General features: G+C 24.2%; 1 protein-coding gene across 2 annotated transcripts in view; it reads left to right on the plus strand.

Annotated features, from left to right (window-relative positions):
- The first annotated feature begins 442 nt into the window (after positions 1 to 442).
- Positions 443 to 20,713, plus strand: part of Dh31 (diuretic hormone class 2) — a 51,440-nt gene continuing 31,169 nt past the window's right edge. The window contains exon 1 of one of the 2 annotated variants that reach the window (XM_067268179.1): positions 443 to 582. In XM_067268179.1, the coding sequence (XP_067124280.1) occupies positions 493 to 582 (90 nt within the window). In that variant the 5' untranslated portion in view covers positions 443 to 492. Of the gene's footprint in view, positions 583 to 19,142; positions 19,165 to 20,713 lie in introns of those variants that run through there. The other variant, XM_067268245.1, reaches the window with a different exon arrangement.

The raw sequence follows: 20,713 nt of genomic DNA on the forward strand, positions 1-20,713 counted from the left end.
ATTACGTTTTTAGTAAATTTGATTTAAACTTTGATACGTTGGTTGAATGTAGAACGTTTTAAAGACAAATAGACGCCTAGTAACAAATACTTGTACTGTTCAATAAGTGTATCTGGCTACAATTCAACACGAAACTTCTCTAATTGATTAAGTCCTTCAAAGCCACCAAACATTTGGGTCAATGGTTTTCTACCACTTATAATTTATGTAATCACTTATGTAAATTTATGCTAACGTAACTCTTTGGCATCTTTGCTCTTCGGAATCTTTGATTCTAAGTCCATTCCAGTTCAGTATAATTGTTTTTCGCTTTATTTACTGTGTTGATAATTCATCCATTTGCTGACAAATTTTGCTAGGATATAAATGAATAACAGTTAACTGGAATGGTGACGACGTGTAACGAAATGTCATTAGTACACGAGATTATGTAGGGGGCGCTATACATTCGGTGCCGTCACGTGATTATTCCTATAAAATACCGGCAGTCGGATGGAGACGGTCACATTGAAGATAGATCGTCGAACATTCGTCTGTTCGAAGCTTAAAACAGTCTTCTTTCTTCTTGTCGATCTCACAAAGGTAAATTCTTTCTTCTTTTCAAACGTAGAAAACAATTTACCAACTTTTCTCAACTTTACTTTTTACGTTTTAACAGCATGTTGCTTTAAATTCCTTCTTCCAAAATTAATTTATTATATATATATATGTATTTTCTAATCTACAATTTAAAATTATCGTTTAATGTTCCTTTAGTTACTGTTAAATTGATAAATTCGATGAGAGAAGGCATTAAGTTAGAACCTAATAACTGGCGTTATATTAATGTAAAAATTAATTTTTGTGAGTATTCAAATGTAAATAAAGATTAATTATTTTTCTAGTTTATACAAATAATGAATAAATAAATAAAACTTTATTGAAATAAAAAAAATTCTTTCGTTGATTTACTATAAACAACGATCTTTTTTATGTGTAAGTTATGTTTAATCAATAAAGTTATATCTAATAAGATACATACATAAATAAAATTATAAATAACTTTTAAAAACAAAACATATATTTTTATTAATGACTTAATTTCGATTATTTTGAAGAATTTGTTCTTTTTTTCTGTAGAGTACTATTATTTATACGGGGTGGATAAAAAGTAGTAAACCGTGTATTATTGTTATGTTTGCGAATATAAATTGTAAACTGTGTTTAGAAAAATGTGTTTTCGTTGTATTAAACTGGCAAAAACACGAGAAAAATTTAAATAAGGTCGTAATTTATGCTTCATAATCGTTAACTAACTTTTGGATCACCCCGTGTTTCGATTCAATGGACGTTTAATGGCACTTATTAATATAGTAAACAATATTCGAATGACAATAAAATATAGCGAAAAATAAATAAAATTTTCACTATTTTTTTATTGAATTATAACATAATGTTCGCACACTGTTCCGCTTATATACTTCTAAAAGAAAATTTGTTTTTGCCAAAGTGTTAAGCTCTTTGTTCTAACGAAATTGCTATGTAATTAATTTAACTGTTCAATGTGAAATTCTCTAATTGAATTTAAAAGTTTTTAACTCAAAATATGAATACTCGATTTTCTATTAACAAGAAAGCACTTGTCAATATTGAAAAGAGTATAATAATTTCTTAACTTTCTAGTCAAGTAAATCCTTTCATAATGTTATTTTTGGTAAAAATTTTCAAAAGCTTTCATATTTTTAATGGTAAAAATTTCAATTTTACAAGGAGAAAACACAACGAAATAATAATTAAATTGCTTTCTTCGCATTTTTATTACTTAAATATATGAATTTAAAGCAGGGGTTTTCCAATCTTTATTGCTCGTCTATCTCGTCGTGCTCTCTTTATTGACCCCTTTCTACACGTCACAGAATAAGTGTAAATTACATATTGAACCCCAACGACCCCCCCTAGTAATTTCCCGACCCCTCAGATAAATCAAATTTTTTCTAGAGGTGGCTAGTGACCCTAATATAAACTTAAATAAATTTTGTAAATTGTAACTTGTATAAAACTACAACAATGATTTTAACAATCGTATTCATTTACTCGTTCCTTAGTTTATCCAATTCAAATGCCACAAGGTCAGTTTGTGGGTTTATTGTTTTCTAAAACATCCGTTTTGTATGCATTTACATCTTGAATGAGACTCTGCAAAGAATCAGGGCAGTTTAACTTTACGAAAATCGATAATATAAATAGAAAATTAAACATATAATGACATCAAAATTAATTTTTCTTGTTTTTATCCAAAAAAAAACACGATAGAAAGAAGAATTCAAGAGTTTTAAACGTGTTATCCATCATCCTTAAACAATTTTCCTTTCATTTACTTACTGGTTTCTAAAGATGCTGGGGATCACTTGGCAAAGATATCGGTTTCGTTGGTTTATTTTAAATTTTTTTAAAGACATTTTGACGCTACATTTGTGTAATTATATATCTATAAATTATTATTTAAACTTAAAAAAGTTTGACATTTATTAATGATGAATGAATCACTTAATAAGTTGATGATGTTACAGCAATGAACGTCATTAAATAACATTAAGATATTATTTATCTTTCAGAAAATTAAAGTTAAAAGAATGAAATTACTCTCCTACTTTTTGTTTTTAGAGAAATTTAACTTATTTTTCGATATTTTTCACTTTAATCTTAACATTTTTTACATGACGCTGAATAAAAAAATTGTCGAGACAAACGATGTCTCCATTTATTTTCATTTAAAACGTAAATATACGAGACAAGGTTTAGAATTTAAAAAATTGTTTAAATATTTCATATAAATTTATAATACAAATTTATATTTTCGATCGTTTATTATCGAATAGTTTAATAAATTCTTTAAAAAATCACATAAAATTGTCATACGCTATCGCTAGATAATTTAATAATTTTTATCGCATAATTCAAAAAAATATTTACATTATTTTATTAAAAAATGTAATATAAAATATTATTTTTGACATAAAATTTAATTTTTCTTCCAACAAAATGATGTAATCACTATCAATTATACAAATATAATCATTAAACAGGTTAATTAATGATGTAATCGCGTATTTTTATAAAAAATTAATTATAATTACTTAATTTATATTAAAAATATTGACGAATCGTAAAATTTTATTAAATGTAATATATAATTTTACACTTAAATCATTAAAAATTTTTATTTTTAATTAAATAATATAACATTCGCAAACATTATCTATAAAAGAAAAGTAATAAATGCTACTTTTTAAAGCTAAAATATGTAATTTAAATTGTTATTTAATTATTTTAAAATGTTTTATATCAAAACAAACGAAATAATATTAATTTTTTATAACTTCTCAGCTGATATTTCTCTAGAGAAATACATGTTTTTTTTTTAACTCGGAAATACGTGTTACAGTAATTTTGGAATAATCTAGTTACCGATTTTTATCAAGAAATCTTTTCTAATCCTTTCCAAATTTTCAAATCAATATTATAAATTATTCCCAAAAAACTCTACAATATTTTGCTTGAAGTTAAAGTAAAATTATTTCTAAGATAAGCAATCTTCTAATTACAAATGACACGCATTTGCTTATGTCTTCTACTAAGATTTAAAATTTGATTAATAATTTGATTAATGTTTATACATAAAAATGATTCTAATTTACGCAAATTTGCTTATTTTAAAGCCAAAAACGTTAAAATTATTTTAAAATATACATTTATTTATATATTTGTATATTAAAAAATCTATTTTTCGGCATATAACGCGCACCAAATTATTTGTGTAACATTCTTCATATATATTTATTTTGAAGTTATTTGGACTTTAAAACATAAAGAATACTCGAATCCCAAGCTTAACCTTCGTAATACACGTCGTACGATTATTTTGAGGGCCAAATTTAAAAAAAAAATTATCCTGATATGTCGCTTAACACGATATTAATGATGATACTGCGCGCTAAAATATAATAATTTTCATAATATAAAAATATAATTAATAAAATTTATATATTTAAAATTAATTTAAAACAATATTTTTTAAAATTATAAATAACATTTTATATGAAAATAAGCGAATAAAACCAAGAATTACGAGCCAAATTTCGTGTAAATATATAATGTTTTGAGCTTATTTTAAGTCTTATTTATTTTAAATAATTAATTTTCTTGTATAAATATTGTTTATAAATTTCAATTTAATGTAATTATTGAAAGTAATTTTTGAAATGAAATAAAACAAAACAAAGATGTATGAAAAATACAAAATAAATAGTAATAAGAAAGTTTCTGTAAGTTGGAAGAAGAAGAAGAGGAAGAAGAAGAAAACAATTTAACCAAAATCCAAACAACTGGTGGTATGTTTTCTTATATTCCACTAATCTTCTGTCGATAGGAATAAATTTGAGTGACATTTCTGTAAAGGATTTGGTGCGAAAGATTATTTTGCAAACAAAAGTACAATATTTCAGAGCTCTTTCTTGATTTACTGAACACTTTGAAAATTCTTCTCCCTTCAAAATTTTAACTAATCAGCAAGAATTTCTACAGTTATAGAAATCAAATCCTAATGTTTTTCTTATTAAAATCAGGTTTTCAGCAGTCATAAATTTCAAATTTCTCTACAAACTTACGGAAAAAAAGAAAAAAAATACGTGGCTTCGTTTCTGATTAAATTTGTCTAATGCATAAAGAAAAATAGTCTTAGTCTTAACGTCGAATGGAAAATTAATTAAGTACTTTGTTTTTACACTTTAAGGATATTTTTTTAAGGAATAAAAATAGTTATTAATTAACAAAGTTTATTTCTGTGATATTTTGTAATAAATTTTATATTAAATAGAATGCGAGTTTAATGAAATTTTTTAAATTTTGATTAATGGTATTTCGAAGATTAGTTTCTTGACAAATAGAAAATGTAAGAAAGGTGCAAGAAAATATTTATTTTCAAACCTTTATATAAAGACAAATCTAATAAGTATCATCATCCTTTGTCGTAGAGTCGAATCGTGACAAATCATCTAGATTCACACAGGTCTATAGAATCAAGTATTTATCAAAGGAAACAAAAATGTTTTCTTGTGTTATTTTCTTCCAACTTGTATAAAATATAGCTAAATGTTTAGATAATAAATATAATTAAATCTATTATAATAAATAAATTATTTAAATATATACCCTGCTACAATATAGTTAGAGAATACGTGTATATGTGTATATAATTCAGAATAATAACTTTATATAACGCTATTTAATGAAAACGAGAATTAATAAAATTAAGACTTTTATATCAATTCTTAAATTAAATATTTTTAAAATTCTAGTTGTAATTTTAATCTTAATAGTAAATTATTAGACTAATATAATAATATAATATACGTTTTACTCGATATTTTAAAAAAATATTATAGCTTTGTGCTATTTAATACTATCTTATTTAAAAAAATGTATCTATTCTGGGGTAGATTTTACAAATCTGCAATTTCTGGTCCATAATGTATAAAACGACTAAACATCTTGTCGCGGGTTCGCGCTTTACCAACAGGCTGGCCACGTGGGGTTTCCTGCGTTTTCTTCACGTGTCTAACACTAAGTAGGGGGCCAGTTACCCATAGAAAGTCTTCCGGGGAGGTATCCTCTATTGGCAGATCGCCCATGTGTCGCGTTGCCATATTCCATCGATTCTATAGATCTATAATAAAATCCATGAATATTTCTGAATCATATAGGTCTTTCAGATAGATTCTCTAAATATATATTCATGTATTTATTATGTTCTGTTGGCTTCCAAATTATTTATTTATCCTATTTAAAGAGTTCCATAAGCGAGTAGGATTTACATGTCAGCATTCATGCTATCTGATTCTCAATTTACATCTTTCCTATTTAAATTACCAATTTTCTGTTTAACAATATTTTGATTTGTAAATCTAAATTTAATTATGAAATGTTAATTAAATTTTAATTTAATATTTCGCATGACATTCCATCAACATTGTTTCATTTGATTCAGCTTGAACATATTGCTATAAATTATTATATTATGTAAGATTTTAGAAGTTCAAATTAATAATTTATACATAACACATTCGAATAATATATATTCATGAAATTCTCTTAATTATAAATAGTATTAGTTTAATGAGAATGATGAATTTACTTAAGGATAATGTATGTTGAGTTCAGTAATCGTATTGTAAGGAATACAAAATGTTTTTAGTGTAATTTGTAAAATAAAATAATTATTTAACACTTGAATAGAGTTATATTATGTTTGATTTTGATCGCAGTTCAAGAACATTAAAGATTTTATTCTGATTTCAATGATATGGTTCCCCCATTGAAGAGATGATTCTGATACCATAATAAACCATCTTAGTTACTTGCTGTTATAGATCTCTTAATTAATTGCTATTGCAGATCTCTTAGTTGCCATCATGGATCCAAAATTTCATTACATTATTTTCGAGATAGTAATTCTTAAGAAAATCTGAGTCGAATGCTCAGAATTTCTTAAGAACGACAATTATATTGGACTGCAGAAATGTATCGTTTTAATTAACTGAGAACGTTTAATTAACGTTCCTTTCTTCCATTGTTCAGATGATTTATTTAACATTTTAATACATTATCCTCTTATTAACTATCGTATCTTTAAATATTTTATCATCATTTCTACAATTTCAAAGTTCTAATTTAAGATTAAGTGGTTTAAAGAAGAACCCTTAAAGTATAAGAATTTGAAGACAAGACGATACTTATTCACTTACATCTTATTTAAAAAGTTAAATAACTGTAAATGAGATGACTTGATTGGATTACTTTTGCCACTTCAATATAAGGTTAGAGTGAAATTTTCTCATTCTCTTCATCAAAGCATATGATAAAGAAAATAGAAAGTCGTAAAATATTCAATTTACGATCATATTTTATATGCGTGAGCTGAATCTATTTTTATGATGCTGCTTTTCGTTTTCTCTTTAAGATTTTATTCTATTTTAAAACAGGGTGTGAACTTTCGTATCGTGATTTCGCCAACTCTAAGCTCTTCATTATGATTTAATATTTCTCCTCTATTCTTTTATAGCTTATTATATTTATCATATTTTATTAAGAAGAGTAAAGTTTTCGAATTTTTATTAAATTTTTCACTGTAAAGTAACGCAACACGTTTCCAGTTTTAACACGAATATAAGATAACTTTATTTCCTAAGATTTAACTTAATATTTTACAGATTTTGGAATTTTTCCACTATAGAATTTCAATTATTACTCTATTCCGCACTATTTGGTTATAGAACCTTTGATATAATTACATTTGTTGTTAAGATTTGCTTGATTTGTCATGCAATATTATCATCTAATTTTCTCATTTACTTGATTTATACAATGTTTATTAATCCATATTGCATCCTCTTAATTAATATACGCATTAACTGTAATACAATGCCCTTTATTATTATATCTTAAATTATTTGAAACAGTTATAACTGTATTAAATACTTGTAATTTTTGTCATAACGCAAGTTTCTCCTTAACCTCTACGTAAATTTACATGTATACCTCATTAATAACATTATTTTAATTATGTTTTTTAAATTGTTTCCTCCTTCTAGTAAAAAATATAAACAATAAATATTAAATTTTAAGAAATCTTTACATGTTTTCGAATTTACAATTGCGGTCGATCTTAAATTCAAAATTCTCTTTAAATTTTGATTTATTCTTGATCATTTTTCAAAGGTTTGCATGCAATGAAAGTTTTCACGTGGTTCATATTTAATTATAATTTCTCATAAATAGATTAACTTGAACTATTTAATAATCTTTTAAACTATATTTATTCTTAATTATAATTTATTTCTGCTAAAGAAAATTTTATTCTTGAAGTACTGATCTTCTAAAACACGACGTGTTGCTTAACTTCTTAACATCATAAGATACTTTTACACGTTTTCTTCTATTTTTCACGTGTTTTAAATTGTATTCATTTATAATTTCATCTATTTTTCTATCTTAAAATTCCTTTGAAAAGTCAAAAAGTAGCTGTAAAATTCGAAAAAACAGGCTAACAATTTTATTTTTAAATATTTTACCATTTTGGCCTTTAATTAATATTATATTAATTTTTTTATATATTTTAAAATTAAATAATTTAATAAAATGAAGAAATTATTCATTAAAAACATGAAAATTGGGAAGCATGGTATCCTGAAAATTTAATGCAGGTGATGCTATATTAGTCCTTAAAAGTTTCTGCTTGTTAATAAATTATGCAACTAAAAATGTTTTCATTTCTAAATATACTTCAGAAAAATTTAATAAAATTTTAATTTATTAACTATTAGAACCTAGCAATTCATAAATTATTAATTTATCAGATTATTAGCATTAATAATTTTATTTAATAATAAAGAAGTTTACTTTAAGGTTAAGTAATAACAGGTGTTAAGAATGGAAAACATTTTGAAAATATAAGTTTTTTTTTATATAAAATTATAAGACAATATTAGATATTTTTCAAGTTTTATTTAATGTTTAAATTATAATTTTGTTAAATATTTTCATTTATTTAAATCAAAGTTAAAGCATATTTTTTTCTAATACTCTTTTAAATTTAATCAATATTTCATATGTATATTCACTTAAATTTTAATAATTTATATAAAAGTTAATAAAATATAATATTAAAAATTGATTTTAGGTTATTTAATATAATAAAATTTTGTATAAAACCATTTTTTATAACTTGAAACGTGGTCTTTTGTTTATTCTCCGAGAAAATTAATTTTTTAATTTTTTTTCCCCTTGTAAAAAGAATTATAATAATTTATTCGTAAGTTTTATAAATTAAAAACTAAATAATACATAAAATATAGAGGATATATTTAATTCACGATAAGTTATTAATGCATTTACCTATGATCTGTAACGCTTCAGTGATAAATGTTGTCATATTTGAGCTAAATTAAATTTTCATTTCATCCTTTACAATTTCTATTAGGACTTTTGATCCATTTTCAAGATTAAAATGTGTTCATTTACCATTCAAATTCTCTTGAAATTAATAAATGAATTATTGGAACACGATCAGATTTCACATGCCAGGTCTTTATCTAACACTGCATATAGAACACATTATTCATTGAATACATCTGTTATTATATATGAATAATCTATTTCACGATACAAATTATTGCATTTTGATAGATCTAAGTACAGTACAATATGCTTCGATGATTATTCATAGGCTCTATAGTTGGGTTACATGATTAATATCACATATTAATTCATCTCTTTAGTGAAAAACAGGTGAACTTTTCTATTAATTATTTTAATTAATTTTAAAGAAATGTGTATAATAATTATTATATATAATTCTTTTCTTCTTTTTAAAGTCCGTTAAATCTTAAAGGATTAAAGAATTTTTTAACAATTGAATTGTTTAAGTCTAACCAATGGAGCGTTACAGCTTCATAGGCCCCAGCAAATTTGAATTAGGTGCCCTAGGTATAGTGTTGACTTTAAGAATTTTTCTTCAAAGTTAATTTTTGGGAAGATATATTCTTATAAAAGATTTGCTTGGTGAGGGCCCCAGAAAATTCCCCTTTTTATTCATAGAATAACCGCCAATGTTTTTAACTCCAAAATTATTTTATTCTTCGTATACTTTGAATGATTTTTAAGAAGGAAAAATAAGAAAGGAACCAACAACTTAAATAAATTTGTAACAAACAAAAATCCAAGGAGATTATTTCGTAATTTATATCATTAATAAAAATAATTTTTTTTAAATATCGACGATAAATCAGTTTTTATTTTAATAAATCTTTTCATCTACGTACCTTTTAAAGACTTTAGAAAAGTTAGGATCTATAATAACTTTTTTTATGTCTTTTAGTCGCATCGTAAAGTAAAAATAATCACTGAAAAAATATCACACATATTTTTTCCACCTCACAAAAACTTGTTTTTCTCCTCCGTGAAAGCAAACAAAATTGCCTATAAAACTAATGAGATGATAAAGTTATCATCCCTTAAACTTTCATCAAAATATTTTCATCCCTCCTATGATAATTTCAAGCTTTCTTCTGATTTATTCCCTTATCCGTCTGCACTCTTTGTACTTTAGGAAAGTTATATTAGTACCTACAAACGATTCAATTTTATTATTTAGATTTATCGTAGATTCTATAACAAGACTTTAATAGAGAAAAAAAAATCTGTTTTAAAGTAGAATATTTTTCGTTTTTTCTTTTTAAATGTTGTTTTCCATAAAATTCTTTTTTAAAGCATTTCCTAAAAAGAAAGATATCCGCAGGCAAAGAAATGTTTTCATTCTTAAGTGGTAACATTGAAGAGACTAACCAAAAGTTATTCAATTTTCACTTTTAAAAATTTTATAAATCGGATTGATAAAGTTGGGGAATTTCAGTTATAGACTTATATATATATATATATTTTTCTTTTTGAAGTTTTAAAGTATATTCAATAACTAAATTTTTTTACGAAATTTTACTTGATACTCTGACGTAAACGGTTATTATCCCTAGGCTAGAATGTGTTAAAATAATTTCTTAATTAATTCTTCGGTTATTTTTAAAGTATGCCTCCTGAGAAATTTATTTTTTCTTTAGTTATTAACTTTTATTCAACTATATCATATTTTTATTCCTCGTATAATATACCCGTACGGCTACTTTAAGTAAATTTTTACAATTCTTTCTTGTTTATTTTACAAATTTTCTGAATAAATAAGTATAAACATATAAAAAAAATGCATAAATTCTTCTGTTTAAATTAAAAATCTCAAGTTGAAATATGTTAAAATAATATAAACGAGCAAAAATTATCGATAAAAATTTTAAACACATAAATTAATAGCTTTGAAATAGAAATTTTTACTAATTTTTTAAAATATAAATCAATAATTATCCCTCACTGTATGAAATTTAACATAAAAGATACCATCAACAGGAAATTTTTGATAAATGAATTTATGTAAATATTCATTTAATTAAAATATAAAACCTAAAAATTTGATACGGTCGTTGTAATATTATTAATACTTTTATGAAGTTTTAATGATCTTGCATTAAATAATATTGAAAGTGTTTGGTTTCGTATGGCCAAAATGTCATTAAATCTTCAAGTGTTGAGAAGATTGCATTAACGATGGTCAGTTTAAATGGTAATCGTGTCTCAATGACGTCTGCTTTATTGATAAATGACTTCTTTATTAATTAGAACCAAGCATTTATTATTGTGATTATCGTTTTATCATCCTTGTAAGTGAGTTCGTGAATCCATAATATATCATTTCTATCGATAAATAGAAGTTATGCGCCTATGAAAAATTAACTAAAATACTTTATATAAATAAGAATTTCACGTATTCTCTTGCGTGTTTTTAACACACGCCTTCATACTGATGTTAAATTTTTATACGTAACAAATGGCTTCCTCTCTTTTCTGTTTTTATGTATCGATTTTTAACTTCTTAATTGGGTATTCGCGCTAAATTTCCTGAATTTTTTTGTCCTTTTTGAAGTTAAAATAATATTTAACATTTATCAATAAACTGGAAATTTCGTAAATTTTTAAATGTCAAGGACTAAACATATTTTTAGAGAATTTGACAGTTATTGTATAGCTGAAAGTCGTAACAATTCGACATTCCTTTATCATTGATTTGGTTTCTTGGCAAAGAATCGTAAATATTTTATGGTTGAAAATATCTCAGAACTTGTCAATCGTCGAATAAAATATCATAATTATACTTTAATAATAATAATAATAAAATATTAAAATAAACTGAGGTTTTGTAACTTTTACCTCCAATACAGGTTTTTAAAGCCTCACCTCCTAAAAGCGGACATTCTTTTGTTTCCGTCAGTGACCGTTGTTTAGAGGTTTTAATTTCAGAATTACCCTTTGTTTAATTTAACGCTCAATATGTAAATTGTTTAATAATCAACCAAATAATGTTTCAAATAATGATTTTTCAACGACCTTCAAGTATATTTTTCTAGCTTAATGCCAAAATTTACAAATAAATAAATAAAATAAAACTTTCAAAACAGTTTTTTTAGTACTTTAAATAGATTTTTTATAAAATGTAATTCTGCTTTGCTGAGTTTACTTTAAATGTCAGCTTCGTTAACTGATCAAAGATTCAGATTGTAACTTGTTCTTATCAATTATTAATCGAATATTCTTTAATTTAATTCTGTTATATTTGTTCTTCTATATAAAAATCTTAATCGTCTTTTCTAACTAATGTAATTATATTTAATTTCTTTCTTTAATGTTATCTTTTTTCCTCATCAATTAACAAAGTTCTGAACATTGAATAAAAATTATTTGCAGAAAGACACTTCAAAAGATTATACTAAAACATTATTTGAATGCTACGTAAAAGCTAATTAAAATCTATTTCTTTGTATTATTATGCTTTTTTACTGTGATTCTGTGTCATATTGTATACTGTATACACAGTAAACCCTTGATTTAACGGATTAATTGGGGGAGGGGAATGTTTTCTATTGCCGAAAGTCCATTAAAGCAATGTACAATACGAGATAGTTCCAGTAATTACGATTTAAACAAATATTTTATATTTGTAATAGCATTTTTCTTTATGATTAATTAAATAAAATGTATGATATTGTTAACAATTAATGAAAATTGTTAGAAAATTTTATTTAAAAGTATTGATATTTAATTTCTATTAACTTTAATAAGAGAACTTTTTTACACTTATAACGCAATAAAGTGTCATGCCAATGCTGCAGTACAAACCAGTTAACTAACATCACTTCTTAACGTCACAATACTATTGAAAGCTAATTAACACGAGAAGTAAAAGACTAATACTAAAGCTACGAATTTCAATAAAAACTTAAAATATTTTAATTTAGCATATTCAATAAAGCATGGAGGAATTCGATTATATAAAATAATTAAAACTATCACTAATTTGCATATCAGATTTTCTAACTCTTCCGGATATTAAATCCATTTTAATATTTATTTATATCGCTAAAGTTCGTTTATATTTATTATATACATATAACTAGATTGTATTATAAATATATATATCTTAATATTAAATATTGATACGTTGATAAATATATGATATAGGTTATATATTGATGCCCTATATTATATACACAACAAAGAACTAAATATTTCTCAATATATTTATAAAATATTAAATTATAACTATTGTTTCTATATTTAAAAGTAAAATAATATTTTTAAACCGTAAAAACTTTTAAGATTTACCTAATTAATTCTTTATTATAATAAATAAAATAGTTTAATACGTTTCGCTATTATATTAGATAACTTGGAATTTATTTTATGAACAAATAAACTATAAAATAATCCAACTGCTAGAAAAATTATAAAAATATTCTTAAAATTTTATTATTTATACAAAATTTAAAATTTTACTGTAAAAATATTTCTTCTGAACTCATATAACGCTTGTATTGTGATGTCTTTAAGCCAAGATTGAGTAAAGCAGCATTGAATTGAATATTTATAAAAAAAGTCAAATTTAAAAGTAGAAAAATCTTTTTATATCCTGCAAAATAGTTTTCTCGAATGTTTTATTATATTTTAAAAACATTAAATAACATTAAACCACTTTTTTCATTAAGGAGACCCTTTAAATAAAATAATTTTAACGTTATAAAGTATTTTAATAACTGTAAATACTGTTAAATATTAAGTTTTTGACACTTTTTAAAAATTTATCAACAAATTTAAATATCATATAAGTGATATAAAGCTTCTAAATTTACTTTAAAACTTGAAAAATTTAAAAGTATTGTACATGTGATATCAATTGGTAAATATTGTTAAACAGTGTCATTTAAACTCAAATGTTTTGACAATAATTATATAATGCAGATATACATATATATATATATATATATATGTATGTGTGTGTGTGTGTATAGAGAGAGACAGGAGAGAGCGTTTTATGAATACATTTATCTAAGTTTTTATTCGTAAATACTAAATATTCATGAATTTACTTCATTCTTTTCTGATAATATTTTTACACGTCTCCGTGTATTTCAAATTCAAGAGTAACAACATTTTCCAGATATTTAAATGGCAAAATTTTCAAACGAAATATTTTCTTGTAATAAATTGAAACGCTATCCATTCAACAATTCCCTTCCTGTCACAGCAAATAGGAAAGAATTCTCTCTCAATTGTTAGAATACTTTTACATAAAGAAATTTCATTTCATCTAAAGATTTTAAACATTCAAAAATGGTATTCTAATTTGTCAATAAAGAATAGAAAATCTCCATTTTCCACGTCAATCCCATTCAAGAAAACGTGGTCTTACATTTCAATGATTTAACTCGTAATTTCAAATAAATAAAATTCCATTAAAATTATAAATAAAAATTCAGTTTTTTAAAATGTTATAATCAAATAAAATTCTCATTTTAGAGGCTTTTAAAGTTTAAAATCCTTTCAAGAATTTATCTCCAAATTATTTTATTTAAATTAGATTTCACACGATTTCCGAAGAAAATTATTGTTTAAAATTGTAAAAATTCTTCCTGGTTTATAAATAATAAACTATTTTAAAATATTTAATTAATTTTTAAACTTTTAAGCAATAAATCAAGTAGTTTTATTATTGAGAATAGCAACGTAATCTTGGATAAGATAAAGCAATTCTTCAATATTTTTGTTAGAACTTCAAATAAACTTGTACTAAAGAGACTACGCAGACAAACACACGTTCTATTTAAGTCTTATTTGCAATAATATTGTGTTGAATTCATATAACCATTGACATAACTTTCGTATATTTAAATCTTACGATTGTTAGAAGCCCTCGTAATATTTCATTTATTTATTCAGTTGTTATAATATGTTTAATTGCATTATACCTACTTATAATAAATTTAATTAATTAATTGAAATTTATCATCAATTATCCTGTACTAATAATTTCTAATGTAAGTTTAAAGAGTGTAGCTTCTATTTTTTTTTATTTTAAAAATAATCGATTTAGCGATTAAGTATAGATAAAAATATATATAGAATCAATAAGAAGTATGTTGTTTTTATTAAAATCGGTTGCTATTTTACTCGAAAATCTTCTAATTGATAAATTCTTTAAAAGATTCTAAAGTGAATAATACTTTTATTAATTTATTAAAATTTCGTTACTATATAAATATAAGGTATAGGGTGGGGTAACATGAAACATTTAAGGGTTTTCTCCTTGAAAAAATTAACTAGATACACGCATTTTTCTAACTTAACATGACAACTAAATTAAATTAATTAAAACAATAAACTTATTCTTAAAACAATTATCCGTATTATAAATACTGTCTATGTGTTCTATTGTGTCTCATATGTAAGGTAGTGCATGGAAAGAAAAGTAAACTGCTACATGAAACCACAGTAAACAACAAAGTATAATAAAAACTTTCATCTATTATTAAAGGTAAACTTTTATTTATTATTATGTAAATTTTCTGTAGACACCCACTTCTAGTATCAAATTTAACAACGCCATTGTCGATATGTTTTAACAGATTTAATCTGTTTAGTAGAGGCCGGATCCCACAATAGAAGATCGACGTCTATGTACAGTTTTAGTACGTGAATGTATTCTATTTAATGATGTATTGTCGGTCCTTTTCTGAAGGAGATTTTGGTATTTTATCTTCGAGTCGTTTGCTATCGGTACCTCACTGAATTTAAGAATGATACCAACTGTTTGTGTGTCTTTATTAGTTAAAATATAAATGATCCCGGATCTGCGTAAAATTCCTATGCTCCACAAGGCCCCTTATACTTCGTTCCGTAATGGCCCATTTGTGGAAAGAGGATCTTCAGAAATCTTCAAGAAACGTAGAGTCGAAGGATGGAAAAATTGCATTAATAGAAGCTTCGTAATAATGGCTAGTTAAAAATGTGACAATACAACAGTAAATACTGTTGTATTGTCTAAAATAGAAATCATAAAAACCAATTTTTCCACGTTCTAGAAAAGGGTGGATGAATTCAACTTTTAACCAGACAAAAGTGCTTCCACGTGTTGATGGATTCCAAAACTTATCGTATTAATGATTTCTGAATAAGCTTAAAGTGTTTCATTTTGTCTCACCCTACCCTAAATTCATTAGTTATAAGACTTTGTATACAGGGTGGCCCCGGAGATATATTTTAAGCAAGTTTTCAGAACGAATAAAGACAATTTCGAATAGTTACATTTAATTTATTTGCTTCAACGGTCAGCTGATTTTTGGACCAGCTTGATTTAATCAAATATATATTCAACAATAAACTTTTATTCATTATCTATCGTAAGTTGAAATATCGAATTACTTGTATATAATTTATATACGTTTTATTATAAGATCCAACTACTCAATAAACGTGTTTATTAACTGATATACTACTTATTGTTGATATTTTAGGAGTACAATTTACGTTTATAAACGTAACACACGCCAAAGAGATCAAAGTATAATTTTCTGGTGTAATGCTTCCAATATGAAGTAATAATTTCTATTGAACCATTGTCACCGTCACACTGTATTTCTGCCCGATTGGACATCTGCTTCCAACATTATCGATCTTTCGAGTCAAACAGTCCACAAATAGATTTGCTATTACTCACATTTAATAAGTTAAATTTTATAACAAATATTTTCCAGCTGCAAAACGTTATATTATCTGTTCATTTCATTCAAGTTTTGTGCCCATAGAAAATAATTTACTATAAACTTTTTGCAGAACAAATAGAATATAAGAGAATAAATATATTTCTTAATTTAATTAAAAATTATAAAAATTAAATATTAAAAAAAATTATTAATATTGCAATTTATAAAATGGAAATTTTAATCTGTCGTACTCTAAAAAAGAAAAACACTTGATAAAAGGCCGAAATAGAGGGTCAAGTAAGGCCATTCGTTATGTAAAAACTTTCTTACAAGAAACTTTGTTCATTACTTTATAAATTAATCTGTTTTTATTAGTTTAATTGATTTTTGTTGATTAAAAATCAATAAAACAAATGTTAATAGTTTTATCATTGATTGATTCATTCATATTGTATTAGTTTCGGAGAAGAGTGGACTTGTATACTTGCGACTTGCTCATGCTCTTCCTCTTCTTTCTCAGACCCTATTTAGTAAATACTTAATTATATTAAAATTAGAAAGGATTTCTAGATGGCAACTTAAACCTATTTGTGTTTTTGACCCTAAAGTTGTTACTAGTGATTAATTATAATATTTATTTTTAATGTATACTGAATAAACTTAAAAATACAATTTTTAATAATTATTTAATTAAATCTATATTTTATCTAGAAGTAAACAATTCGTATGATACGTAACACGTCTCTTAGTGTCTAAATTGTAACGTTACTTCGAGTATAACGCTTATTCATTCGTTATATAAATATCGTCGATTTACCTCATCAAACAAAATATTTTAATAATTTTTTTATTTAATTATATACTTAAGACATGACTATAAATATTTAAGATAATTGTAAATAATTGAAACAAAATTCTTATAGACTTATCTTAATTTGAATGTTTATTTGAATTTCCTTCTTAATTACATTTTAAAAGTGTTCAAGTTTTAATTTAAACTTGTGTTAAATTAAAGATTTTTAACACGTCTGTAAACATTTACTTTCTACAAAAAGCTTAGTTACCGAAAAAATAGAGGAATTTTTACTCTTAGAAACTTAAAATATAAGCTCAATATTTGCAAATTACTAAAGAGAAACAATTTCACAAAGAATTTTTTTGTAATACGAGAATTGATTGATCGTGTAAGTTCTTGTGAAGATAAAAAAAAGGGATGAATGCAGTCGCTACAGAAGAACTGTAGAAAAGCAGAAAGCATCCCTTGAATGGCACCGATCTAAAATTACAGTAAATGTTTACAGATCTTAACACTCTATACGTACTGATCGAATAATCTACAACATCAAAAACTTTTTCATATAAGTGAATTATACAATAAATGAAAAGGCTTTATTGAGTTTTCTATAAAAGAAATTACAAATTATCCGGATAAACCAACTTTGGATTTTTCATATAAATTAATATTTTAATTTAATTATAACGCATTTATTTATATTTAAATAAATAAGAAGAGCTCTTTATAAAAGAAGTCGAATGTATTCATATATAAATGTTAATAATAACATCTATGTTATATTAAAACAATTAAGGGTGGTATTTAATGTCCCTTTAAGACTTCACACTAATGTTTATCTTGATTTAGTTTTATCTACAAAGTATGTAATAGACGAAACTACAATATTAACCTTGACCAGGAACTGCCATCAGGCGTTTTTCTACTACGAAATTAATCGCAGTTCCTAAAGGACGTATTCAATCTGTGCTGAAGCACTTACTTTGACAACATTAGCTGAATAGTGTTAAGAGCTACATTAGCGATATGTATGCTTCCTTTATGGGTATACTTTCTTATATGCATATAAACATGTTTACAGGAAACCATAAGCAGTAATTTAATAATAATTACTTCCTCTCTATAAATTCGTATAAATCTATCTTTTAACAATACAAAATAATAATTTAAAAAATTAGAAACGTCCAAGTAGCCTTCGTGTTACGTGTTTTTGAATATCGTACTTTGGTTCCGTGCATCTATACATTAAAATTTACAATATTTACTACAATTTTTGGGGGAAAATTCACTTTATTTTTTGTTATTCAACACTTGAAACTATGAAGTATTTTCAGAAAATTGTTTATGAGCACACAATTTGTTATAAAAACACCTTACAACTTGTACACTTTTAATACATAAAAACTTTATAGTTGTAAATGAAATGGTTGAAAAATATACAAAAAATTTAGAATAAGAGGTAATAAATATGTTTTAACGGTTATTAAATGATGCTATATTATATAAATAATGTAAAAAATCTTTTAAATCATGTAATAATATGATTCGTCAACCTGAAAGCATTTACAACCAGCTGTTTGATAGTAATATTGTGAAATAATTGTAAATCACATGTTATTGAGTAGATTTTATTCCACATTTGTCTAATAACATATTTATTAAATCAGAAAGATATATATTTTTCTCCTTCGGGTTTTGGTAATTATAAACTTTTTCTTTTCTTCAAATATTTAAAATTATGTTATTTATCCCATGATCCCAGCATCATTAATAAACTTCCTCTTCATACTAAAAAATCCCAATTAAAAAAAACGTAAGCTTTGTCATATAAATTAAGAAACTAATCTTAATTCGAAATTGGTTTATTGGTAATATTTATACATATTTTTTAAAATTACTATCAAGCAATTCCTATGTACAAGTATACGTAATTAGTTTTCTGTTGATTCTCAGATGAATATACACGAATATTTTTAAAACTTTATTTATATTAATATTTAATTTCTTCAATAATTTTATAAAATATTATTATGAGATGTCGAATTTTTCTAATAACTTTGGAAACAACTTTCGGTGTATAATTTTATGTATAACTTATGGTTTTGTCTGTTTAATTTAAGCATTTGAAGTTATTTGGTTCTTAGATTAAGAAAATTAGACATTAAATGTAGTTGTGTATATGTATTAAAGTAATAAATATCTCAATATTAATTACGTTTAAGAACTTTCTGTTTATTTTCTTTGATATATAATTGCATAAATTATTATTATGCGCGAGGAATTTATCATTTTACCTAGAAGTTAGCGTGTAATAATGCATTAAAAATGATTTTATTTTGTTCCTTTCCAAAATCTAGGAGGGTCCAAACAATTTTTATTCGTTTCTCAATATTTTAAACTAATTAAATTTGTATTTATTCACCTTATAAAATTTAAATACGTGTAAAATTTATATTAACGACTTCAATTGTTTCCGTTGTTTGATTTACAGATCAAGTTACTCGTTTAATTCAATTAAGTGACAAATTAGTAATTTAATAAATATTAACTGTTGTAATGTTAAAATTTTATTTACTTATCCTCTTATTTATCTGTTAATTTAAACTGATTAACAAAAAATATATAAATAAATGAAATTAAATTCATATGTGACAATTTTGAATAAATGAAGAGTTAACTCTTCCAGTAATTAATCAGAACAGGTTTTGATTTACATTATTTAATTATAATAAAATAAATTATCTTTAGTTTTTTATGCATACAATAAGTGTTAAGTGACACGTAATTAATACTTATCAGTTATATTTTTTTATAAAAATTCTGTAAATTTGTATTGATCTAAACAAAAATTTTCTTCTAGTTGCTTACTTTTCTATAAGTTTTAATTATGTATTTTATTAAATTATATCAGAACGTAAATTACACGCTATATGAATGATAATTATTGAGTAATTATTTAAAAAATACTATTAAAACAATCGATGAAAAGTGTGCCCTCTTAAAGAAAATCAATTAAAATCTTTATAATTATTTTAAATTGCAGTATAACCTGTCCAAGAGGAAAACTTGCCTAAATAGCAAAAATTCTTCAGAACGGAGCGATTATCTTTGTTAAAAAGCAAAAACCTGTTCAAAACGGAAACCTGCCAAACCGAAAAAATATTCAGTTTGGTGCCATTCCGGTTTACGCAGGTTTTATTGTGTTTACAATACGAATTTCATTGTTTTTTTACTTTTTAAAATCTTC

This window comes from Centruroides vittatus, unplaced genomic scaffold (genome assembly GCF_030686945.1).
Source record: "Centruroides vittatus isolate TY-2023 unplaced genomic scaffold, ASM3068694v2 contig_10, whole genome shotgun sequence".
Classification (NCBI taxonomy): domain Eukaryota; kingdom Metazoa; phylum Arthropoda; class Arachnida; order Scorpiones; family Buthidae; genus Centruroides; species Centruroides vittatus.